Raw genomic sequence first — 27,650 nt, forward strand, 5'->3', positions numbered from 1 at the left:
TCAGATGTTGACGACTCGACCACGGACACGTCAAAAGTCGGCCAAGTACCTCCAGTCATCTTTGAACCATAACGGGAATGCAACTTGTGTGGAAACTGTTTTCCGAACATGGGTATGATCTTTCAGAATATTAGTCTATACGTATTTTTTGTGGGAAAAAAGGGGGAAATAGTGGCTGAGATATATTTTACCAGAAAGGTGATAGAGTGATATGAGAGAAAATGACTCCTTCGTTATGTGTATGTGTAGGATAGAGACAGCATTTATTCTTTTGCACACCAATGGATATAAAATTGCTGTAATTTATTTCAATGGAGTTTTTTTTTTTATCTTAAAAACTCCTCCATACGGTTCAGCATCTTCATAATGTTGAAGGAGGTCAACAATCGGTAGAAGGATAAGGATATTCCACCCGAGGGTCACAAAATGGGTGAAACCCGAGGCTTGCCGAGTATTATATTCGTTGAAATAAGATTAGCTGATATGACCTTGCTACTACATTCAAAACTCAACATAATTCATTGAAGTTTACACCCAATTGGTATTTCTCGCAAACGTTTTCACGAGACAGCATTTATTCTTTTGCACACCAATGGATATAAAATTGCTGTAATTTATTTCAATGGAGTTTTTTTTTTTATCTTAAAAACTCCTCCATACGGTTCAGTTTTGTCTAACATCAACATTTCTTAAAAGTATGACAAAAAGAGTTAATATACGGTCCACATATCCCCCCCCCCCCCCCCCCCCCCCCCCCCCCCCCATAATCATCAATACTATTATCAATTCTCAGTAGGTCTGAAAAGACACTACACATACATTTATTTGCTTTGATAAAAATGGGTCTAGTTTTTATAGCATCTCTTTTGCATGCACATTCTACATTTAAACGTTTTTTTATTGCCCTTAAATAAAGATGTACCTGAAGCGAGGAAGGCTACAAGTGAATAATCTAAATTACGCATAATTCCTTCTTTTCTGGAGATGTACACTTGTAGCCTTCCTCGCTTCTTAGTGCGATCGCCATTACTGGTTTGTGTTTCTGTTTTCGGCGCATGGAGGCGGAGTGAAATGGATTATTATTTTTTTATTTTAATGATAAAAAAGATGAAAATTTCCGAGGGTGGCTTTTAGTGTTAAGTGTGTAACTTTTATTGTTGAAGAAAAATACATAATAGTCTGTTCGTGTTTTCAATTGACAAACATTTACTATTTGTTGGAGGTGTAAGACCTTAACTTTTGTCTAGAATTATTTTCAAAATGTTTCAAGTTAATTCAAATTATAAGCGATACATACTAATTCAAAAATTTCCAATGTGATTCCAACTCAAATTCATGTATTGAAGTATTTCCTCACCACAACCTCGTTTAGCCCAAATCTACATAAGGCCTGTTTTGATTCCTGTATCTATTGTGGTTTCAACTGACTTATGATGTATTCATAAATTATTCTGTATGAGTTATTCCCCTTTACGCATGTATCACGTTGATATCAACTGCTTTCGTCGTGTGAGATAAGCGAGACCAAAACTCGTAATAAGTAGAAAGGGATGTAAAAATCTTGATACTGAGGTGCAGGAGGCAAAAATAATTCAACCAAATTCATTATTTTATATTGGAATTCAAATATACGTTAATTACATGTATATATTCACAAGCGTCTGCTTGTGGTAAGAATCAATAGACAAACTATTACAATGTTCTATTGTTTTATCTGATAGTTCATTGTTTGTACACGACAGGTGATACCGTGGTATATTGTTTTATCTGATAGTTCATTGTTTGTACACGACAGGTGATACCGTGGTATATTGCTTTATCTGATAGTTCATTGTTTGTACACGACAGGTGATACCGTGGTATATTGCTTTATCTGATAGTTCATTGTTTGTACACGACAGGTGATACAGTGTTATATTGTTTTATCTGATAGTTCATTGTTTGTACACGACATGTGATACTGTGTTATCTTGTTTTATTTGATAGTTCATTGTTTGTACACGACAGGTGATACAATGTTTTATTGTTTTATTTGATAGTTCATTGTTTGTACACGACATGTGATACAGTGTTATATTGCTTTATCTGATAGTTCATTGTTTGTACACGACAGGTGATACTGTGTTATCTTGTTTTATCTGATAGTCCAGTGTTTGTACACGACAGGTAATACCATGTTATATTGTTTTATCTGATAGTCCAGTGTTTGTACACGACAGGTAATACCATGTTATATTGTTTTATCTGATAGTCCAGTGTTTGTACACGACAGGTGATACCGTGTTATATTGTTTTATGTTATAGTTCATTGTTTGTACACGACAGGTGATACTGTGTTATATTGTTTTATTTGATAGTTCATTGTTTGTACACGACAGGTGATACAGTGTTATATTGTTTTATGTTATAGTTCATTGTTTGTACACGACAGGTGATACCGTGGTATATTGTTTTATGTTATAGTTCATTGTTTGTACACGACAGGTGATACCGTGGTATATTGTTTTATTTGATAGTTCATTGTTTGTACACGACAGGTGATACAGTGTTATATTGTTTTATTTGATAGTTCATTGTTTGTACACGACAGGTGATACAGTGTTATATTGTTTTATTTGATAGTTCATTGTTTGTACACGACAGGTGATACAGTGTTATATTGTTTTATCTGATAGTTCATTGTTTGTACACGACATGTGATACAATGTTTTATTGCTTTATCTGATAGTTCATTGTTTGTACACGACAGGTGATACTGTGTTATATTGTTTTATCTGATATTTCATGTTTGTACACGACAGGTGATACTGTGTTATATTGTTTTATCTGATAGTACAGTGTTTGTACACGACATGTGATATCAATGACGACATTTGTCTTGTCTTGCTTTTGGCCTTTTTATAGATGATAAAACCAAGTTGATATTGAAACAACAGACATTTATTGTACAGTTGTTTATAAACAGTGTCAAACAACATAAACTACTGACTGATGCTAGCAAAGTCAAACAACAGAATGGAAAATAAAACAAAAATAATCAACAATTTCAGGTTATGCATTATTTCGACTCGAAATGTATATAAATACGAAACGAAATAAAAGCGAAATAAAATAAAGCATAACCATCATATTGCGAACACATGCACGTGATGGACCATGGTCTCCATGTACGTGGTTTATTTGTGATATGGCTAGTATGAATCTGTGAACCGACAGTGACCAGGACGGTTCGCTTGCGTAGATAATAACAATCTGATTAAAATCTAGATGCTCATTCTCACTTCGTTCCATGAACATTCATGGAATGTAGTGAGAATAAGCATTAAGATTTTAATTAGATTGCGATAAGAATGACATCACGCCAATTATCTCCTCTTAGACGAAAACAAATGTGTTTGAAAGAGGAGAGTGCTTGGCATCGAGATCACGATGAACTACTCTGTAGGTGTAATCCATTTTAACGTTGGTGTTGATCTTCAGATGTGTGATATCGCCTGCTTTATGCTTTCGTTGCGAAAATGTGTACTTGTTGGAACAATATCTGCACTGTAACGACTGCACGTATCGGGTTCAAACCTGTCTAAACGAACACTTCCAGAAAACAGTGCAACCACTCCCTGTAAACGACCAGGTGTAAGCCCGTGGTTCTGGAGGTTAGAATTAGACAGGATTACACGTATAGCATGCAGTATACCATGACTTTTGACCCTGAACCGAAGATCGTGTAAAATCCAAAAACCGAAAGTATCAGTAATTATAAAATCGGTCCAGGGTCTTTGGATATGTGTTGCCAACTGTACACGAATAACTGGATAAAGTCAATAATAACTTTAGACCAGGTGATCGAAAATAGCTCGAAATATGGTTAACGAAACTCATAAAATCACACGTAGTGTATCCACCATTGAAACTACATTATCAAACGGACAAAGTAGTGCCGTCAGATGATATCCGTCTCTGCTTTTACATATCAAACATATTGTTTTAGAAATCTTAATTGCGAAACGAAACATTAAGACCATCTAAAATACACACAACTCCTGTTGTGATGAGATATGTAAATAGTCCCCCCTTGGTTAGAAGGACTAACAGACCGGCACATCCATCATTGCTATAATTCTATAAAACAAATTAGACCCGTGTACTCTATCATCAGGGAAAGTGTTGATGAATACGCCATCAACGTTCTAGACGTCACTCTGACACAAAAGGTAAACTAGTGTTTGAATTAACGACCATCAACATCTTGTCCCGATGAAAGTAGCGTTCAATATATACAAGTTTAATATCAGTCATGCCGCCATTTCGTTGTCCTTTCTCACATTTCTACGAAATGCTTGTCGTTGTTAATTACTTATGGAAGTGCAGCACTAATTTCTTCAACTCTTTTCAAAAACCATAATGTTTTAAATCAAAACTAAGTGCCTTGCTTCTAATAACTTTGCACATATTTTGATGACGTAATGTACACCTATGCCAGGGCTGTGCTGCATCTGATGACAGAGTTTGTGACAGAATTGCGTCCTGACATTTGTACATTTTGCAAAGGTTTTCTGAGCTCTGAGGACACGTGGCCACCAGATCTTCTTCCGCCTTCTTGTAATTGTGCTATTGATCCAAACATTGCAGTGTCAAGGTCACTCCTCAGACGGTCAAGTTCAAGTTGTAAATTTTCTGTGTCATATCCGGTTTCGGTCAATGACACGTCACCGTCGTCCTCTGGGATATAAATACTAGAATAGTCAGACCACTCCGCTCGAGATTTAGCATAGTCTCCTCTTGACCTTGTGAAGTCGGCCTGTGATCTTGACCTCGTTTTAAGTTCTTCAACGATCTTGTCGTTTACATCGTTCAAGGCATCACGAATTGCAGTTTCCGCTTTGGTGTCGCCTGGTAACAAAGAAACACACATATGATTTTTTAGCGTGATTATTATCATTGGTCTTTCTCTTAAGTAGAAGTCATGTAATTGATATCCAGTTAACATGTGTTGAAATATTTTCTATCTATATTAATGATGTTATATAAAATGTGCCGTTTAGTTGATATGAGGTTGTGGGGAATAGCAATATCAAACGAACCATAGAAAACACAGTTCACTCTGTCACACCAGTCCTAATACTCTTGATTACACCCTTCTTCGAGTGATCACGAGTATATAGGGTATGAGATACAGTGCAAGACTGAAGAGGGTGTCAAGGGGCAAAGGTGAGTTTTACCTTGCATTCTTGCCTGATCCATTGCCTTCTCGAAAGTGTTGAAAGCTGCATGGTAATGACGCAGCTTAACTGCAAAGTAGACACACAAATATACATTATTACGCGTGTCATGACAGGATTACAAACCACCTGACATGAAAATGTTCGAAACGGTTAACGCATCTTTATACAGTATATTCTATTAGCCTTTCTCACTTTCGACTGCGAATATATTTATTTGGGGAATACTCATTATCTTAATATCAAATGGACACGAGTTTTTCAATTCCTTTCGGATATGTTGTTGTTTCAGAAAGAATGGCGGGTAATGTACCTTCTACGACTCCTAGGAGAACTGAACTCTGCAGTTGGTAGTTCCAGTCGAGTGCCTCCTCCGCCGCCTCCACCGATCGCCGCGCCGCCTCGCGGGCATACTCATACTGCCCCAGGACCAGGAAACAGTTGCCAATCTCGTGGTACAGCCATGCAGACTCGACTCGGGTAGTACACAACTGTATCTTCCGGGAAAATCTTTGGACGGAAAACGTACATAATGTTTGTACAATACCATGCGTTTAACTGCAGAGGTTTTATAATTATAGCTCTAAGCATTAGAATGTAAAGTAGTTTTCATAGGATACTGGGAACCGTTTTCTCACATGAAATTAAAATAAAATCCCAATATTATCTATGTGTATGTGATTTGGATGTAATTTATAAAGAGAAAGCTAATACGTGGTGGGGAGTCGGCTTATTGAAATACGACAAGAGCGATATTAGATGTTAGAATATACTTAGTATAGGAAATTGACAAGCAGTATCACTTATTGGAAAATGATAATATTGAGGATCTACATTTATTATTTTTGTGAAAATCACTTTTTTTCATATCTGCTGACAAATCAACTATTTCCTTAGAAATTTATTCCTAGCCGTTTAAAGAATACAGATATGCCACTTAGCGATGAAGCGTGATTCTATGGCATACTTACACGTCCAGTGCCTTCTGGTGCTTGCTTTGGAACACGTAGATTCTCCCGAGATTTCCAAGGGCACGTGATATCGCTTCCGAATCATTGCTAAAACGATAGGATATATATTGATTAGATAAAAAAGTTATATACTTATGTTAATATTTTAATGATACTATTTTTATGATATATACAATTTTCTTGGTTTGCCAAAGTCCGGTGTTCAGTTGGTATGGGACGTAGTTGTGTAAGAGATTCAAGCGGTTATAACCAATAACACTTAGGCCATGACATTCATATCTGAAATGGAGACTACCTTATATTTGTAATATTGTGCCATACAATGGTATCTATAGTAAAATGATCACGTGACTTATGCAATGTATGTATCTATAGCCTGAAACCTCTCTAATGTCCTAGTCTTAATACAATTGTAAACACATTCAGTAAATACGTACACATCGCGATATTAATGTACTGGTTTAATCGACATTTTTAACATTGGTGCCAAACACATTATATTGGCGTTTCTTGTCGCTGGACAAATAGGGTCAGCAGAACACGAATTTAAATTTTAGTTAATTAATAGTATAGCGTTTACCTTTTCTCGCCGATTTCGAGATCCCGTTTGTGGTATTCGAGACCAGTGACGTAATCCCTCATCTCAATGGCAGCGTTTCCAATGTATGAGTAAATCTTGGCAGTAATTGACGTCACGTTCGGGATATCATCCATCTTGTAACTGTTCATAGTGTTCAAACAAGATTCAGCTTTCCTGGCGCATTCGGAATATTTTCCCTCTACGTAGGCTGTAATGATATTTGTACAAGGTCAGCGCGACACAATACTCTTCTACTGAAGAACACGACAGTAAAAGCTTATCTAACACGTACGTTCTCAACAATATTAAAGTGAAATATTTTAACGGGTGATACAAAAGACAAACGAGATAATGCGATAGACTTAATTGAGCCAAAATGAAATGAACTGCTTAATGCTCCTGTTTTGTTCTAGGACTCGCATTGATGCTAAGGGACGCAAGTGTTGACAATAGATGTCGAGTATTGAACGAGTACGCGATTATATTTTAGACTGCTTTAAGATAGGCCTAAACAGTTGTATGCATTTTGAAAGAAAATAGTGTGCGACAATCTGAAAAGTTAACCAACATCAACATAAAACTTTCTCCGGATTTGTAAATGCTTCCAATGCTTATCGAATTATTCTAGTTTCTAAATGCCTCCAATACTTACCAAATTCAATATCCTCCATTACTTTATTTATATAAGAAATGATTGGTTCTCGTCTGATTCGACGCCGGACCCCGATTGTATTTGGACATGTCTGTGCTTGCATTGGGGGGTTTGAGTGTATTTTCAGGACTCCGAGTTTCCTCCGTAACATTTTGACACATGCGTCGTTCACTTCCATTTGACTTGAGGTCAAGGTCACTGTGGCCCTTGTAAGTGCTAAAGCTAATGTTGAGGCCGGAGTCTGAGTCAGATGAAGTGTGATGCTGACTAATATTATCTTTGAGTGTGTTGTTCCTCCTTCTCCTGCCTTAAGGGTGTTTTCCTGTTTGGGTCGCCGAATGACGGGTCGCTGAGAACGCTGTGGGTCCACAGTATCCTTTAAATGTACTTTTTGCCCTTCAAGGACGTGAAGGAACTGAGGAGGATTGGCTTTTCGAGTGTTAGCCTCGGCGGCTTTTTTCTTATCAAGATACCTGAACCAAGAACCAGGTGGCATTGGATCTTTTTCTTTTGTTTCCTTGCCATCCTTGTGTGTATTTGCCGATTTCATCTTCACTGTGCTGGCGTTGCTCTGGGATTTGTAAGTAGAGGGTCGTGTGGTGGGAGCCTCAGGGGGAATGATGCGTCCCTGTCGTACCCAGTACAACACACGATCGTACAGAAAGTTTAAACCCGTCTCTGCCATGTTGGTAAGATCTACACTACCGCGCGGCACGTCTACAATGGAACGACAATACCATAAAGAAAACAATTATTTACATGGAACAAAACACTTCTCATATACGTTTTTGAGGGTACTTTATTGACACCCTACCTATCGCATTGAAAGTTAGATAATATGAATCAGTTAAAAAATGTTTTAACTTTAAAAGAGATTTTTGGTATGATGATAGTGCAAAGTGTATTCATCGAAGTAATATGGAGTGTTACTATGTGCCTAAAAATATACTGAATGAATTCCTTGACGCACCTGTCTGCTCGATGAGTTTCTCTAGGTACTTCTTATCACTGTACATTTTCCCCAACACTTCCTTTATCCGCTTCTCCGTCACATCCTGCTCACCCGAAAGGTTAGTAGGCGTGACTGGGGCGTGGTTCAGATTTTCATTTGAGCCACGCCCCTGTTCCCTGCGGACCAATGGGTTTTGTTGTCTCTGGGCAAAGGTTGGTGTTGGTGCATCTCTCTCTACAGAGTTAGCAATAGGAGACAACTTTGCTATGTTATTTCTCTCTCGTCTTCGGATGGGATCCTTGCGATTCTGGAATGAATATCAAAATTTAGTTTTAAAATGAAGAACATATACAGTGAAAATACATGTATACTGTCATTCCTGAATGATTTTTCTCCAGGCAGAAAAAGACTCGGTAGAATTGTGTCTTCCAAAATATAAACACATTATGTAACGAATGATGTGTATCTTTTATGTTCCCCGATGTGGGACAAGAGAACTCTACTATAAACACACGAATGATTTGACACCTTTCTGTGTAGCTAAGATTTGAATGAGTTCCGTTATACTTCTGATATATCCAGTTCGATTTTTTATCTTCATTGACATGGACAGTCCTGTGCCTATCTATTGAAGACATCCTGAGTGATTTTTCATTATCTATAAGTAGTATTTCATCGTTTTATTATTTGTTTATTGTTTTGTTGTTGTTGTTAAATTTGAAGATACAATTATGCATCTATTAAACGCGATTAAGGGTATTTACTGTATTTTATTTCCCGGTAAGAAGAATTGCTAAAAGAAATAAGTACAATATGATGAAGTAAATCAATCACAATTTCCTTCACATAGAGATATTACCTTGGAGTTGTTACCCAGTTTAGATAAATCTCCTGCTTGTGTCATCTGCCTTCGTCGGCCTGTTCCATGAAATCATAAGTAAACAATGCATTATTGATGTTAAACATAAGTAGGATATGTAACATTATATCTGTTTTGATGCAAAATGTAAAAATGCAGAATAAACACCTTTTTTCTGTATTTCGTTTAATTATTGTTTACACTCGTTTTATCCACATAGAAAGTAAAAACTAACCGGAAGTGTTGTTGAGGGCGTCGGTGGCCTTGTCCAATCCCTCCTGGAACTTACGTACATCCGGTCTCTGTTTACATAATTTGGTGTAGTATTTATATGCCGACTCATAATTCCGTTCTAAGAACAACAATTCAGCCTTTTGGAAAAGTGCCTGAAACAACAAAACATTTCTATTTCATCTTTGTCTTCATCATATATTGTTTGGATTATCAGGAGAGTATGTCATCTTTTATATACCAACTAGTATATCGCCATTTAAAGATATTAAGTATCTTTAAATCCCCATAAACACGTATATTAGGAGGTGAGGGATGTTGTAAGTTAATGCACATGCCATACACATGACTATTGATTATGAAGATTAAACGTTATATGAATGGCATGGTGGAGGAGGGAGACACGTATTCCTTTTTACCATGACTATTTAAAAGAACATAGCCTATATGATATCCACCTGAGTTAACAAGGTATTAAATACGTACACAAGAGAAACAACACTTTCACTATTGCAGATGGATGGAGGGGTTGATAACTATATAGACAGGAACATAAATTTACTAACAAAAGTGAGAAAACAGCGTTGTTGAAGTCCCCTTTATTTGCATGATAGAGAGAGGATGGATGGGCCATGCGATATATCTAGACATCTGCTGAAACTGATAGCACAGCATTTATCAACACGTCAGTGTACTCCCGAATAAAACTAAATACAATCAAGGAAGGACTTTGTGCTAAATATCCATCCTTATGATGACGTTAATATATTTATCAATTATGAACCTTCGGTGAGGTCGATATGATGTTATACCAATATGGTAGAAGCGAATCAACCCCAAATAATATTCTCGATACAACATATCTGTATAATACCGCATTACCCGTCTTAAATGTCCCTAATCTTATTCGATAGGTTACTTGTTGGCAAAAGGCTGGAATTGCATTATATCTATCTTGATAACAGGACATTTACAGTGGGGCATTGTGCTGACACAATGATTTTGACGTCATAGATACAATATCGACTCGGCGTTTCTGAAAATAAAAATATCATGTTGATATTTCAAAACATTAATCTCCACGTGATCACGTTTTAGCAAATGAGAATTGAGGAAAACTGGACCATATCTAATATAAGCATGTAACATTGTTAATAAGTGAGTTGCTATAATCATTTAAACACTGTATTAATGACGTAACAATTACAATATACCTCTAATTACTTATTTATCACAGACTTATTCCCAGGTATCACCAAAAGTTGTATTTCTTCTGAAATATTTCAGGGACATACATCCTTTTGATGTAATCACATCCTTTTGGGACTGGAAGCATTAAACTAAACTCGTTTTGTTTTTGAAGCATTGAACCGCATCTCTTGTTCATTCTGCTTATATTACAATGTACATTACACTCGATACCGCCTTTTGAAAGAGATACTATCTTTTCTCGTGTATAGATTTTGTGCATTCAAATATAAGTGAATTCTTTTTGATTCGTGGTTCAAAAATCGTATGATTCCAGTATCACGACAAATCGTGTGATATCAGATAATATTACTGAAGTATATCTGTGAGTTTAATGCAAAATGTCAAAAAAATGAAACAGTGTCCATTGTTTAAAGATAACCTTTAGTTTGTTCATATCTAAGTTATGGATAGTGACCCGCTATTTCTCTAAAGATCAAAGGGCATTCTAAATGTTATTTTGGACCTGATTCCTCTAAAGTTGGCTAGACATAACATAAATATAAATAAAAATATCATTGTTGTCAAAACACTAGATTTGAAATGAATGTGCGCATTTTAAATATCTGGCGATTGTCCCGCGGTTCTATACATGCAGGTTTAAACGTAATCTGATTTAAACGGGAGTTTTGGCAATTTGTGGTCCGTGTATACGATGTGTCATGCATTATTTCGTGTCAATCAGTTTTGAAAAGAAATTGAAACTTAATTAGATTAAAATTGTTTCATGTTTCCAGCTGGACACAAGCCCATATTTTGAGGTAACTATGTTTACGTCAGTCGGTGGTGTAATTAACCTGCCATGATTCATTGTTACCTAGATGTCCATTGATGTCACGGAAGCTTAGCAAAAATTCGAGATTTTTATTTTTTATTATTATTTTTTTATTCAAAACCTGAGGTATTGTTACTCTACTTACTCTAAAATATATCAGTGTAACCCCTATACAGCAATTACAGTGTACATGATCAATAATTATATTTCTCTTTTATTGTTGTTTTTATCAATTGACAAATGAAAAAAAAGACGTCTTTTGCCAAGGTCAGCAAGAGCTAAGTAATATGTTTGAATACAAATACTACTACAGTGTATATCATCATTTGTGATGGAACAACTTCAAAGCAAAGCAGCTATATGACACAGTTTAATTTATTTTGGTTCTGCTGTATCTAACTTTAACTTGTTTTGGTGCAAATATTTTGTGTGTCTTTTGTACAATCATTTGAATCTATATGGCAAAAAAAGTTGTTGTTTGGCCTTTGGTAGCCGGAATGATAATGGAACAACACAACCTCACAAAACAGGGAAATGTTTTATCAGTAATTAACTGCATACAACCTTTAATGTTTGAATCATAATAATCCTTTACCAATTACCATTAGATTACCTACAATCAACCTTCAATCTGAAAATGGAACACAGAAAAATCACTAAACCAGGATAATAAACAGGTATTTAAGTATTTATTGACTACACTTCACAATATCCTGATTCAATCGTCAATTTTGATTGTCAGAGATATCCTTAATACCCTGACCACTGGTGGTGGAATGATCGCGTGTTATCATGTTGGCGATCTGGACAGTAACGCAGAAACCCCATAGACGCCCGAAGTACTCCTTGGCCGATACGTAATGTATTTTTTTTTTTATTTATCAGCCTCATTTAGCTACGTATGGTCGACGATAACAGCTCTAACGGCCAACAAACAACGGGCCTTTTCTTCCGTCTATAGTGGGACACGCATTTAAACGTAAGAATTAACACATAAATCTCACGGTAAAATATCTTTGCATAAACCGGATGATAAAATGATAGAAATATGGACATTTAACCTTTGTTATCAACTCTGTGATCAACAAACCGAGGTTTTTAATCTAATTTAATTACAGATTATCTACCGTACATGTTAACTGACGGGCGGTAAGCTTAGCCTAATTGAGAAACACTGTGACGGTTTAAAATACCTTAAGTTTTTGCATCTCTTGACAAATTAATGCCTTGCAATGACGAGGCAATGTAAGCCTACATCTAAATATTGCGTCCTTTGTATGTACTCAATTAACAGTTTGAAAACATACTGACTTCTAACACAATTTAACCTCGTTAGGAAAACCTTGTCAGACGTATCACAATGTTTCTTGATACTTATTAGAGGTTCAAACAAAATAGTTAATCAATATTAAGGCTTAAATTGGATAAACATCCTGCTCGGATGGATTATACCATGTGGTTACTATGCCTGTGATACATGGACATTATCCTAAATCGCTTAGCTCCTCCGTTCTACCGCCTTCATAGCGTAGGATACAAGGATATTGTACTAAAAAGCATAGCTCCTCTGCGCTAGCAATATCAAGTAAACATTTCAGTACACTATTCCACCATATCAACATAAAAAAATGTATAGTAAGAGAAAGAAAGGCCTAATTTTATCATCACCGAACTGTTTTGTCTGAATGATTAGTCTAAATATAATTAAATCTATCTACCTCATGACAGAGCGGATCTAGGGCCAATGCGGAGTCCACATCTAACATCGCCTTCCGGTTTCGGCCCAGCAGCTGATTACAGCGTGACCTGGCCACGAAAGTCTCCTTGTTGTCAGGAACAAGTTTTAGTGCCTGAAAAATACATTTGAAATACTTCTGAAATTAACGATAGAGGTAACTTAGATTTCATTTATCTAGATCTAGAACGTTATAGATACAACACGAAGTTGTCATCACGGATATATGGTAGGATAAATCGACTTCAGCAACTTATCGTGACGTCAAACTACACACAAAACATGTTCCCTCTCAACAAAATTACTGAAAATAAAGAAGATTAATAAAAAAACAACAACAAAAAACAGTAGCTGACAGGTATATGAGTTGATATGTACCTTTCGTTTTGCCGCCCCGGTGGCGGGGAACCGGCCCTCCATGAATATTACGTTCATATCATACATCGGGTCCGTTATATCCCATCTAATACGGAAAGGAACACTGACATCACTGTCAACTTCTCCAAAGTCGGAACACTTGTACAGTCGAAGTAATTATCTCTAAAATGATTTCTAAATATAGACGAGTCTGGTGCTTCGTTACTTACAATAACAGTTTATGTTATGTTTCATAATTCAATCGTCGGCCTATTTTGTGTAGCCGAGATAAACAAACGGGGATTTAGGCCAGATTTTGCATTAAGCCTTTACCTGAACAGGTATGCGCTATTGTCGTATGGCGACAAGCTGTGTTTGATAATCCGTGGATTAATGAGAATTTAATACATTGATGTTCAACTTTTTTAATATAGGATTTTAGACGCATGTTGAACAATGACCTATTTTCTGTATCCTTTATTTGATTCTATTATTTAATAATATAAGAAAATCGCTCTTCTTGCAAAGTGATCATATATGTATACAACACCTTCGATTCTCTTAAACGTCATATATCGCGCTGTGATAGTTTGACAGCTTTTCGTAAAAATATTTTACTTTTATATTTATTTCTTATATTTTATTTTTAAGATCACACAAATCGCGCTGTGATAATGTGGCATTTTTTTTTTGTAATTATTATTAAGATTACACAAACACATGCAAGGGACATTGTGACTTGAACGACATTGGTTAGATAACCTTTCACCTGTTATTGTTTATGTAGTTAAATCATGCTTTAAACTATTTACTATTAAACTGAATATATGGTTGACTAGATAATGAAAGTACAGCAGTGTACTTAATTTCTCATCAAACTAATATCTTATTAAACCCCAAGGAAATATTCATAGATTAAAAAATGAAATCACGTCGACTTAGTTCCATTAAATAGCCTTTTTTCTGTGCACACCTTACTTCCATTAACTCTTTGGTAGCAATCGACATCAAGACACGCTGGACTGTGAATATTTCTATGAGTTTTTGTAATGTTACTGTCGATGGGTAATTAGCCGTGTACCCAGATCGTTATACCTACAATTCCCCGTACTTTATCAGTATGACAGATGTGTCTGCATCAATGCTCCCTAACAACAACAGAGTCTGATATACCACTACACACATACCCTCGATCAGTAGAGGCTTATCTCTAGTGTCATTACAATTCTAATATATTTTCAATATATCAAATCAAATATCAATTGTGGTAAGAATACACTATCGGATGTGTTTTCAATGTCTGACGTCAATATTTTTCGGTTCACTAACTTTCCATCAAATTTTGAATAAGGGGGTAAATACATGTACCCATACCAAGTAGAAACTCACTACAGTAAGTACAGAATTCCAAAGCGCGGGTTGTACATAGCTATGGGTACTGTAGGTCAGTTAACTGGTGAATATATTTTTTTTTATCCATGAACGTCGATACCATTCCGACATAATCTATCTGCTTTTGATATTGCTAAATATTTACATTTAATGAGAAAAACTGTAATTAAAAAGTTGCCCGCGTTTGTACTAAGAAAACAAAAAGCAACCCAAACATTAGAGCATTTCATGTATGTATTGTTGAACAGGATAAAATAAATAATGACAAAATAATATGATATACTAGCGGAGAAGCAAACGCAACATTTTTTCGATAGTTATTGTTTTACATGATTCTTTGATGATGTGTTCATGGTGTGGCTGTCTTGATTATTTCATCATTACTGAATATATTTTGACGAATTTGTTGTCCTATCACAAACGGTGTTTGAGTGACTACCGTTAAAACAAGGGTACCCTACGCCGTGTCCTGATCCAACAAATGAGTAGTGTGCATAGTTTTGCTTACAAAAGTCATTAAAACCACTTATTTATATATCTATATATGACTATCTATTGTTGCATATAAAATGAATTAGAAGATATAACCGTACTTTCGTATGAAGTGAGTATTGGCATAACCACGATGCCCTCACACAAAATGCCTGTAGTTATATAATATGATTTAAGATTAAGTTGAATTACACCAGCTAGAGGCAACACACTGGCGAATTGTTCATAGTAGTCTCGATATGGAAGTTAAATATGGGAAAGATAATATCAATGAAAGAGTTTATCATGCTCAATATCACTGATAGGTCTAACAGGGGTCAGCCCGATATCAGTTAATGACGTAATTACTGTAAAAGATTATCATATGTTTGATCTGTTGACTCGGTATTCTGAAAAATGTTTATAATCTGTTATGCTTGATAGCATAGAGAAAACACAACAAACGTATTCTCTTGGTATACTGTCAGGTCATATGTATTAGCTTGGTTACTGTCAGACCATATGTATTCTCCTAGTATACTGTCATCAATTATATCGTTATGACTGGATACATCAGGAACATCAATTTTACATTCGAGATCCTCGTAATATTGTCAAATTACTGACAAAATGCTTTATTAGTTAGACTCGGAATTCTAATGTTAAACATACTTATAGTAAATGACAATATTCGCTTCTATTCGTCACAGAGCAGTACATCGTTCTGATATAATCTCGTTGTCGTTAGATACAATTATGCATGAAACATTTTCAGAGTAATTAAAATTATTTATCACGGTCCATAGATTAGTAAAAACAAAAATAAATATCTGTTCACAATCTTATCGTGCATGCATCAGACCTTTGGCGATGTCATTGCTTTTTAATCCAGCTTTAAACGATCTTTTTTTACGAGAATTCTACTTTCGATTTGCTTGAGTTTTACTAGTTTGTTTTATTGATATCACATTGATATAGGTACCCAATACATGTCGCCGATATATGACAACTGGAATCGCCGTGAACGTTTCTCACACCAAATTTGAACACTGAATGACATGCGATGACCTCACTAAGGCTCACTTCGACCGTATGAATATGGGTTTATTTTGAGAATTTTAGACACACTTATATGAAGCTGAGCATAAAGCAAATCAACCAATTTGACCCCCGTCCCAACCCACGCATAGCGAAATCGCCCAGTGGTCCCACAACACTTTAACCAAATTGTTCTAGAACATATGTCTAAAATTATTATCTTAGGTAGCTTTTTGCACACAACTTGAAAATAATGTATAATTTTGTCTCACGGAACCGTCTAATAAACAGTACATATTTCAGTCTTGTTTTCACACAAAAAAATCCAGTAATAACATCTGTATGTTTATATTAAAGATTTATTCAGCATGTCAAATATGTACCACACGAGGAAGACGTATACGGCAGGGATCTATGGTGAGTGACCTTGTAACATGATATACATGTATCACTAGCGAATTGATGAAAGAACCCTTAATTTGATCACACAACTGATAGACGTAATCAAGGATCTTACCAAGGATCTTACCTTGAAACGTGATTGTGTGTCCAAGCTTTGATATCCCAATTTCGGCCAAACTGACCAATATCGTAATCTATGTTATATTGCTTATTCGTCAATATGTATTGATCCTTGTGTTAAAGTTAATAAAGAAAGATCAGGTTCTATCCTGTTTATTAATTTCGATGTTTACTAATGTGGTACTGTCAATATTTCATACATAACCGTCACCGCGTTAGGCTTTTGTTCCAAGTACACAGAAACCACATTGATATCAAGCTGCAATTTGTGTTCGGAGTTTTAACGAATTGTGGCATGTTAAGGGTTGGCCTATATGATATTGATCCCATGGGCATTGGACTGTCAAGTGACAGAGCTGTATTGAATCTAACATCCGAGTCGATTAGGACAGAGCAAAGGTAAACATGAATAATTATGGGGTAAAATAAATAAAATACTGCAATTAAAGTGTTTCAAAATGTATAGTTAATGCGTCCTGTTTATGTCTAACATCGGATTACTTGGAGTCATTATATAAGCTTGAAACTCCAAACGAAAAAAGACCATATTATACATATATATAAAAAAGACAATATTATACATATAGATTAAAAAAGATAATATTATACATATAGATAAAAAAGAATGTACAGATCATATGTAGAAGGGCTAATTAGGGGTTGCTGGTGTTTGTAAAGAAAAGCTAACCTATCGGGACAATTTAAATTTAGTAACCTGATTACATTCGATTTTGATAAGACATTTTACCTCGACAGTAAATCTGTATCATGTGGTGATTGGTATCATTATTGACATATGAAACGTGACGACACGATCTTCAGAGGAAGAGGCAATTTATTTGGTTATTTGTGGTAAAGCTGTCCACTGAGGAAGTGACAATTTATTTGTTCAAAAGTGGTAAAGGTGTCCACAGAACAAGGGGTTATTTATGAGACGCACACAAGGTCCATAATAAGATGTACATGTATATTTCAGAATATGTCAAGTAGATGAATATCATTGACATCCTGTTACTTTATTGTATACAGGTTAACATACTATAAACTAACTGGGAAACAAATGTTTATTTGTATTGATTCCACATTATTGCTGAATAATGATGTTGATAATCAAATCAATTGTGCTCCATTGTTACAAGAAATGAAGCGAGGACGGGCGATGTTACAATTCAGAACTAGAACTGTCGTCCGGGGGCCAACTCATACCACCACCACCCACCACACCACCTTGCCTCTAAATTCGCTACGGGGGTATAACACATCAATTGTTATCCATTGTTACAGGAAATGAAGCGAAGATGGGCGATGTTACAATTCAGTACAAATCTGTTGTGATCAGATAATATTGCTGCTATTGCTTTTATTTTTGTTGTTTTTCTCTCTCATCTGTAATTGGTTCTGTTAGGGGACTGGCAACTGGAATTTCCATGTGTGTCTTTTAATATCTTTCGAAATATTTCTACACAAATACCTGTAAATCGTTTGTCTATGTTTAAGTGGAGACAAGCCTGAATCACGAGAGTCAAGTCTTACATACGATAGGTAAGGCGACAATGTATCAAAAGAAATATTTAAACGTGTTGACATTTCAAGCCTTTTCCAGCAGCGTCCTGATAAGTATGTGTGCTCGAACCATCTTGAAGTACTCAGCAACGACTGGAAGTCAAATAGTTAAACTCGGCTCTTGAATGAAGCCTATAGAAACAAGCTAATCTAAATCCTTCCCGTAAATTAGGTGATACCGTGGAAGTCAATGGTACTCCTAAGAGGTTGCTCTCAATACCCAAATGTCCATAATAGGATTGACTTTCCTTTGATCAGGAGCAAGTCTATTTAGTGTAAGGGGATATCGAGGATGTAATTATGATAGCAACAGTTGTTAACACACGTTAATTTGCGGGTAGACCTGGAATTGTGTCATAGCGACCATATCTCATCACTAAATCATGTTCCCATAATGTACTTCGAGTGAGTTGGCAAATGGTTACTGTTGATGTCTTTGTTTTAAGATTTGATAATGCTACGAGATTTTAAGAGAAATATTTCTTCGTATGACACCAATTTCATGTCGCGTTCAAATGTATTACGAAAACCTGAACCGGGTCCTTAATATGAAAATGTCCATTTTCACTCGACCTGTATAAAAGGTTACCAATATGTTTCCATACTCGTTCGATGTCAATTATAATGACCTATTGCTTATGCATGATTGAACACCTATAGTCGTAGAAATAGCTCTACACAGCTGATGTTCTTTGTTTAACATATACGAGTTTAAATAAATCTTCTTGAATATTGTATCTTGTATATGTAGGACTAATAATGAATCTACAACTGAATGATTAATTCTTCTTTTTGGATTTGGGTATATCTAAATTGTGGATGAATAGAACAATACAATATTTTGAAATTCAGTTAATCATTTTAGTGCATTTATCATCGGGTAACAATCCGTTTACCAATGTAAAACTACTATCAGTTAAAATAAATGATATCACAATTTCACAGACCATTGCTAGGTTAGGAATAAATTTGAACAGATGGTAAGTTATTTAAAACTGATTGTTCCTTTTAATGTAAACATTTTCATGATTTTTCAGAGAAAAAAATCATGGAGAATGTTAATGCTTTTTTTGCTGAATTCTAAAAGGGCGCTTTATTTTGTTTTGTTGTGTTGATATGGATTTTCGTTGTCTTTACTTGTATATCTGTTGGCTCCCTCAACACTCAATCCTAATTTCAGCTTTTATTTCTTGGGAAATGTGTATATAACTATTATATTTAGGGGAGAGTAGGGTAGGAGGTCTCATAAGTAACTACATAATACCACAGGTAAGCATTGCTAGCAAAGGCACAAAACTAGCCAAATTGAAAAGCGTCCCCCCCCCCCCCCCCCCCCCCAAAAAAAAAAAAAACAACAACAAAAACAACAACAAAAAACAACAAAACAATTACCCAGCGTTCTATTTGATTTTAAGGTTTTTTTTTTAATTAAATCAAAAAAGGAGTGTTGGCATTCTTCTATAGAGCACTATTATATTTTGTACATTTATACTTTACATGGGCCACATGGAATTTGATTGATCTGTTGTCATTTAGTGATTGACAGTCGCGTTTAGTTGAATCCTCTCTTTCCTTACTTGTGAAAAATGATTGAATATGTACGTGCGTTTTTCCGACTGTTCATATTAACCAACAGCTGTATTGTGTGCTATTTCTACTTGATGTGATGTCCCTGCTCTAAAACGTCATTGTATATTGAAATTACATTTAATCCATGTCATATCACCAAAGTAGCCAAAACACGCAAAACTTTCGATAGTATAACAACTTTCATGATTGTCAAAAATTGTTTTGGCATAAATATTAAAAAAAAATAAAATTACCAAGCGGCTTCGGTTGAAGCAATGCTACTTAACTTAAAGAAATTCGTTATCCTACAAACCAAAGAAATCATTATTAAATTTAAGGCAATACATCTTTGTTAAGGAACTTTCCCTTAGTTCTGTAATGCTTTGTGATGGAAATTGCTAGTCAAGACAGTTCCTTAGTTAGAGAATATTTATGAAAGTTGAACCATTTACATTTATTAGGATCTGACCACTTAGCCCATATTTGGTCCTGGTTGGTAACATCTAAACTGCCAGAGTCAGTTTGTTGGTATCTTACAAGTAAAAACAATGCACATATTTCATATATACTTGAACTCTACATATTCAAACCTGGCGCCGCAGTATACCGTTACTTCAATGTTAATCGATCTGGGATGTATTTATGTGCTGAAATCATGGTAACATATGGCGGGATTGTTTTGATCAACGTCACGAATTGCTTCGCACTGCATTACGGATGAATCACATGCAGCTATGATTGCGATTGAAAACAATTGCGTAATTATGACGTCATTTAATTGCTATGCTTAACTTCGTCACGGCAAGGTTTTGAACTGTGTGTTAGATTAGTAATGGATTTGATTTCAATATGCTATTGTTTCAAATGAGCATACAGGGAAATGTAAACATAACAATTAATTTAACTATCTACTCTAACTATCTACTCTATCTTTATGTCACCCAGATTGCATTGATATTGACAATAAATGCAGTCTAACAAACTTTTACGTGTTTAATCCCATACAAAGCGCTATCCAGTTTAAATAAGTTGATGAAGCTAATCACTTACTTCAGTCTCCCCTTCCATCAACTTTAAACATAGTACACATGTACTTTGTACAAAAGGACTTACTGACGACAATTCATATCTTGCATATTAAAGTATACAAACTGTATAACGAGAAATATATATTATCCGCTTGAAGATGCGTATTTATAATATATTTCCTAAATCCAAATGGTTCCATTAAAGTTCCATCAATTTTCATATAAATTAATTATGATAGCTATTTATATCAAATATTTATAATTATATGTATACATCTGCACCATCACTTCACCTATTCAATTTGGATTTCAAATTGCAGATTGATGGTGAAGCTGGTTTATACGACAGAGAACTAAATAACAATGTATAGATAGGTCTCGGTTTTAACTCCTTTAGATACCCTTTGTGATGTCGTTTTTATACCTTTATTTCTGTCGAAATGATTCATCCATCATCATATATTTATTCAATCGGAAAAAATGATATATTCTTCTTTACTTTTGAAAGTTATCTATTAGATAAGCTGTATATGGGTTTAAATGATTTTTTGATGCATATTAAATCAAATGAGGACATAGGTACTTACTGAGCTGTAGGAATCCATGGCTTTTTCGTACTCTGCTTCTACCACAAACTTATCACCCTCCGCACGGTACATCTCTAACATAAACTGCTTCCGCTCCTGCGTCTTGCCGCCCGCGGCTGGCAGTTTCGGAAGCTGACGTGAATGCCGAGGAATTGTGGGGACTGCAGCAGGGTTGACGTCACGGCCCTGGAGAGCCACCGTATCGGTACTGCTGAGGATGTTCACCGATATTGAGTTTACCGACGTTCCCATGGGTCGGGGGACTTTCGGCAAGGCACGTGTGTGACGAGCACCAGTATGGGCTTCCGGTGGTTTACTTGGTGGAACCGGAAGCATTCTTCCCGATCGGGGTGCGTGCGCATCATTGAAGTTGTGCTGTAACTTGCGTAAATTCCTAGGAATGTTGATATGTTTGGGGGATGATCCCCTGTTTCCGAGTAGGGTAACTGTCATGGCGATAACCTAAGCTTAATAGTGTTATAGACCTAACACACAACGAAGTTCAATATGTAAAGTACCACCACCAAACGTTTGTTTTTGTTACTGTTATCACATCCCGTTTATTTGTGAGTGGTGGTGTTGAAAAAAGTATGACGCAAAAACGACGTCACATCTTGGTTTTTGTTGTTAAATCACATTCAATCAATTTTAACATCCAGACCAGTTGCACAACATGAGGATACAACGAAATTCCATCTTTATAACAGTCTATATTGAGCTTCAATTAAACTCTCCTCTCTGCGCATACCAGGGCTAATGTTTAGCGAGCCGGAAACTGTCAATGTCCAGTCTGAAAATGAAAGTTATCAGATATAGTATTCCTTATCGCTAGTTTGAAATGTTGTGATACAGCATGGTGAAAATGGCTTTGTGTGTGAATTCGATATACACGTTTAAATGGCCGGGCTAATGTTTGTTCCCAAGATTATATATGTCGACCGGCATGGTATGATGTTGTGATATAATGTCGAATAATGACACATTGTATCCAAACCAAACCAGGCTGAGTGTCGTGATCTAACAGGCGGTTACTATACAGGAGATAAACAAAGTATATCTCAAATATAGACCATGGCATGATTCAAGTTTGTTTACTGATACAATCTTTAATCAAATAGAACCAGGTATGTTATGATTTCGTACCTGATCACATTGTAATTGGAGAAGATAATATCAAATTGATAAGAAATGAAGGAAAACATCGAACTGAAAAAAATTAAATGCATATATATAAATATATAGCTAGACCAATCGAAGGTTATCAGGGTCCAATTCTGAGGCAGAATTGGTTAGTTTAAACATAATGCGACATTATTTTTTAAATTCTTAATTAAGTTTTTGACATGCAGGTGTTACCATATAAACGTCATCGTGAATCGAAGAGTAGGGCTTTATACGGATCAGTATTACTAGAATCAAATAATTTAGTCGTATTTTAAAGTGGTCCGTACGACAATTTTGATACTGTGTAGAACGAAATGATAAGAATTCAAACCATTTACCTGCATACCGACCATACAGCTGAACATTAAGGTACACTAACGGAGTGTGCTCTCGTATCCCAATACACTCTATGGCGTATTTGAGAGAACAGTAAAGGCCGCATGATACATTAACCTCCTATTTATTGATGCTCATTGCCAAAATACATAATTAACATATTTTTTGTTATTTCCAATGAAGCTGCAGTATGATTATTTTGCCAGAATATATGTGATTGTGTGACGATTTTCGATATTGGGTTGACCTATTCACACCTTAATGCTTTAATCGTAATCCGTCTGTACAGTTTGGTCATGCCGCGGTCGACATCCGGTCAGTCTTGACCCCACACAATCAATTATAATGGGTTTGGTTTGTTTTTGTTTAACGTCCTATTAACAGCCAGGGTCATTTAAAGACGTGCCAGGTTTTGGAGGTGGAGGAAAGCCGGAGTACCCGGAGAAAAAAACACCGGCCTACGGTCAGTACCTGGCAACTGCCCCACGTAGGTTTCGAACTCGCAAACCAGAGGTGGATGGCTAGTGATAAAGTGTCGGGACACCTTAACCACTCGGCCACCGCGGCTCCTTTTTTTATAATGGGTAATCTGTAGTATAGTGTGAAGGTATACTACCTGACTGTCTACCCTAGCCAAAGTTTCCGATTAATTGGTTTAGAAATAACACGTGTTTACTGAAGATCTACCGATGTCATTATTTATTCTGTAAAATGATGCATGATGTACTCAAATGCACTTTTATGAAATTGCGTGCGTAAAACAATACATTCTTTCGCAAAGAAATTGATTTTGTGTGAAATTGTTAAACTGTAAATCTATTTTACATTAGGGCATATGGATTTATCAACATGGGCATTCAGATCGTTCAATGACACTTTCTACTCTATTGTCACAGTACTTGACAAGTACATAGGGATTGGGTTAGAAATAATTATGTAGTTGTGCCTTCTGTTTCAATTACTGCTTTTACACTAGTTGTATAGTTGGTATGTAATGATTCTCATCCTGATATCTACATGTCTAGGATTCTAACATGACGTACGATATCATGAAATAATTAATAATATCATAATCGCCATCTTAATTTTTTATTTTGGTAATACCATAAAAATTACTTAAAATAGCAATGCTAATATTTTTTGGTTCTTTTTTATATCGTCATGTTTATGGTGGTAGGGGTACTGCCTTCTGTAAACTTTCACTGTGTTTACAGTCACCGCATATATTTACATATATAGATAGAATTCAATATAGTATAAATTGGTGATACTATTTTAATGATACATCTTATGTATTTTTTCCTTTTTGAAACACTGACTTGAAAACGGAGCTATTAGTAAATTAGTAATTACTATCACATATCTTTGTTATTATTACAGGTAATTACTATCACATATCTTTGTTATTATTACAGGTAATTACTATTACATGTCTTTGTTATATTTACAGGTAATTACTATCACATATCTTTGTTTTTATTACAGATTATTACTGTCACATATCTTTGTTGTAATTACAGATTATTACTATTAAATATCTTTGTTATCATTACAGGTAATTACTGGCACATATCTTTATTTTCATTAATGATGTTTACTCTCATATATCTTTATTTACATTAATGGTTTTTTACTATCACATATTTTTATTTTCATTAATGATTTTAACTATCACATATCTTTATTTTCATCAATGATTTTTACTATCACATATCTTTATTTTCATCAATGATGTTTACTATCACATATTTTTATTTTCATCAATGATTTTTACTATCACATATTTTTATTTTCATTAATGACTTTTTTACCATCACATATTTTTATTTTCATTAATGACTTTTTTACCATCACATATCTTTATTTTCATTAATGATTTTTACTATCACATATCTTTATTTTCATTAATGATTTTTACTATCACATATTTTTATTTTCATTAATGACTTTTTTACCATCACATATTTTTATTTTCATTAATGACTTTTTTACCATCACATATCTTTATTTTCATTAATGATTTTTACTATCACATATTTTTATTTTCATTAATGATTTTTACTATCACATATTTTTATTTTCATTAATGATTTTAACTATCACATATCTTTATTTTCATTAATGATTTTTACTATCACATATCTTTATTTTCATTAATGATTTTTACTATCACATATTTTTATTTTCATTAATGATTTTTACTATCACATATCTTTATTTTCATTATGATTTTTACTATCACATATCTTTATTTTCATTAATGGTTTTTACTATCATATATTTTTATTTTCATTAATGATTTTTACTATCACATGACTTTTTTAATCAATTTTGCTGTTATAGGCTACCTGTATCACTTTATTTGGCACGCATGTTTGTTTAGTCGTGGCTTTTAAGATGTTGGTATGAGACATTACTGCTGACAAGTTCAGTATAATTGACTGGTGATATTAAGTAGGATGACCACTTTGTCCGGTCGAAGTCACTCAAAGTTGATTTGAAGTTGACTTTACATTATATACGTCAACTATATAGTGCGTTCTTCGACAGAACGACGAAAATATCAACATGACCAAAGATAGGCAAACACTATTTAAACCCCGGACTCGTGTTTTTATACATAATATGAAAGAAATCTAATCCGTGTATTTGTATACATACACTCAATGTGTCAATATTTACCCTCTGTCAGCACAATATACCAATTTCATATACATATCGATACAAACGGAAACTATGTAAAATTTACTACCACCCCGAAGCTTCAATATAGCTAAAGCTTTGGATCTGCTAATAAATCAAATCGTAAAAAGGATTTATTACGGATTTCCTGTTATTGTATACATTTATAGATACATTATATATCTTATTACATTGTGATAATATCGCCCGTACTATTCTGGATTTGTTACGCACTTTCCACAGTAAAAGTATGTCCAATTATTGACAGTTACACGATAAATCACAGATAATTGGTACCTAACAGGAGCGTGTAAAACATTGTAGACGGATCAGTCTAGTTCTTTCAACTTTTATACTAATGTAACTGTAACCTTGAGTGTAATATTTGGTTAGGCGAACGTTTATCTCTTAATAATGATACATGAATTGCGACAAAGAGCCTGTCCTAGAAATTATCCCTGTAAAGGTGTTTAATTGCTTTTAACAAATCAGTAAAGGCAGGTGATCGCTAACAAAACCAGTTTTGAAAAGTGCTAATATTCAGGTAAACGATGGAAGTGTTGGTTGACACAGAACAATTTAATACAGAGCAAATCCATTACAAAGAAAACATTATATTCTACTCAGAAATTACAATCCTAACTATTACACCTAGCAAACAATGCCGATGGTATGTGTGGGAGGATGACGTGCATGGCTAACTTTACTGGGAATATGACAATGAGGATACAACTGACGAGCTGTACATTGACGAATAATAGAAAAAAAATTCTCATATATATATATATATATGCAATATATTATGACATGTATCAAAAATACACATTATTTACACATATATAAAGTTTCCTAGAAAAAACATACTTTGCAAAAATGGAATTCAACAAGACTTTAGGTTTTTAATAAATCCTTTTAAATATAGAACATTAGATAAACTATTTACCAACACACTTAAGGTATAAAATATATATGTAGAAATTTACTTGCTCCAGTAATGTGCATTGGTTATGCAAAATATGCTTTGACTATCACTAATTACCAATACATTTGTTGTATATACATTAATTTTCACCTTGTGCCATCCAAATACAATTTTCAGCAATCTGCATGTGAATTCACGTTGTCTCGTAATATCTTACCTGCCGCATGTTTTACACATATGAACGTCAGTTTATTATACCTATCACTACATACGCAGTATCAATGGTTAGCAGTATTTATGATACCGACACAAAAAATCCCCTAAATGGTGTTTTTGTAAGAAGAAATTATTCGCAGGTATACTTCTGTTTTATGAAAAGGAAATTCTTAGTAGATACTCACTTGACCTGTGGTCAGTCGTGACTACTGTGGTCAGTTTCAGCAGGAGATTTTCCGTAGCGTCCAGCGCTCCGGCCGTCTTCACCCTGTTACTATGTATACACAGTACCAACCCTTGGATAAATTAAAATCTGTAGAAAAACACATTAACCAAGTTTTAAAACAAAAGACACGCACTCATTGATACCGTTTTACGAGAACAGGTATTGGTTATCTGTGAGTAGAACTTGTAATAAGCAGGGGTAATCAGTTATTAAATTACTCTACTTACAATGGGTAACTGGTCGGTTGTGCGATCAAACGAGGTCCATGTGCTGATATTCCGGCCACGCAGCGATGCGCTTCAGAGAGCTACAAAGGATTAGGGTTTAGGAGGAAACACTACACTGCTAGAGTAAA

The 27,650-nt window shown here is 35.0% G+C and overlaps 1 protein-coding gene and 1 long non-coding RNA gene across 2 annotated transcripts; one reads left to right on the plus strand and one right to left on the minus strand.

The window, feature by feature from the left end:
* On the plus strand, positions 1 to 5,864 carry LOC117315622. The gene is made up of 2 exons (XR_004529728.1): positions 1 to 112; positions 5,512 to 5,864. It is a non-coding gene; the product is annotated as an uncharacterized LOC117315622 (long non-coding RNA).
* LOC117315616 (tetratricopeptide repeat protein 25-like) lies at positions 2,919 to 27,631 on the minus strand. The gene is given in 15 exon segments (XM_033869886.1): positions 2,919 to 4,890; positions 5,220 to 5,288; positions 5,533 to 5,729; positions 6,191 to 6,277; positions 6,771 to 6,978; positions 7,423 to 7,490; positions 7,492 to 7,730; positions 7,733 to 8,139; positions 8,393 to 8,681; positions 9,234 to 9,292; positions 9,469 to 9,619; positions 13,206 to 13,337; positions 21,750 to 22,539; positions 27,255 to 27,382; positions 27,523 to 27,631. Coding segments are annotated over 13 exon segments (2,778 nt in total). The 5' UTR covers positions 22,203 to 22,539; positions 27,255 to 27,382; positions 27,523 to 27,631; the 3' UTR covers positions 2,919 to 4,471.
* Positions 27,632 to 27,650: the final 19 nt, after the last annotated feature.

This window comes from Pecten maximus, chromosome 2 (assembly GCF_902652985.1).
Source record: "Pecten maximus chromosome 2, xPecMax1.1, whole genome shotgun sequence".
NCBI classification, from domain to species: domain Eukaryota; kingdom Metazoa; phylum Mollusca; class Bivalvia; order Pectinida; family Pectinidae; genus Pecten; species Pecten maximus.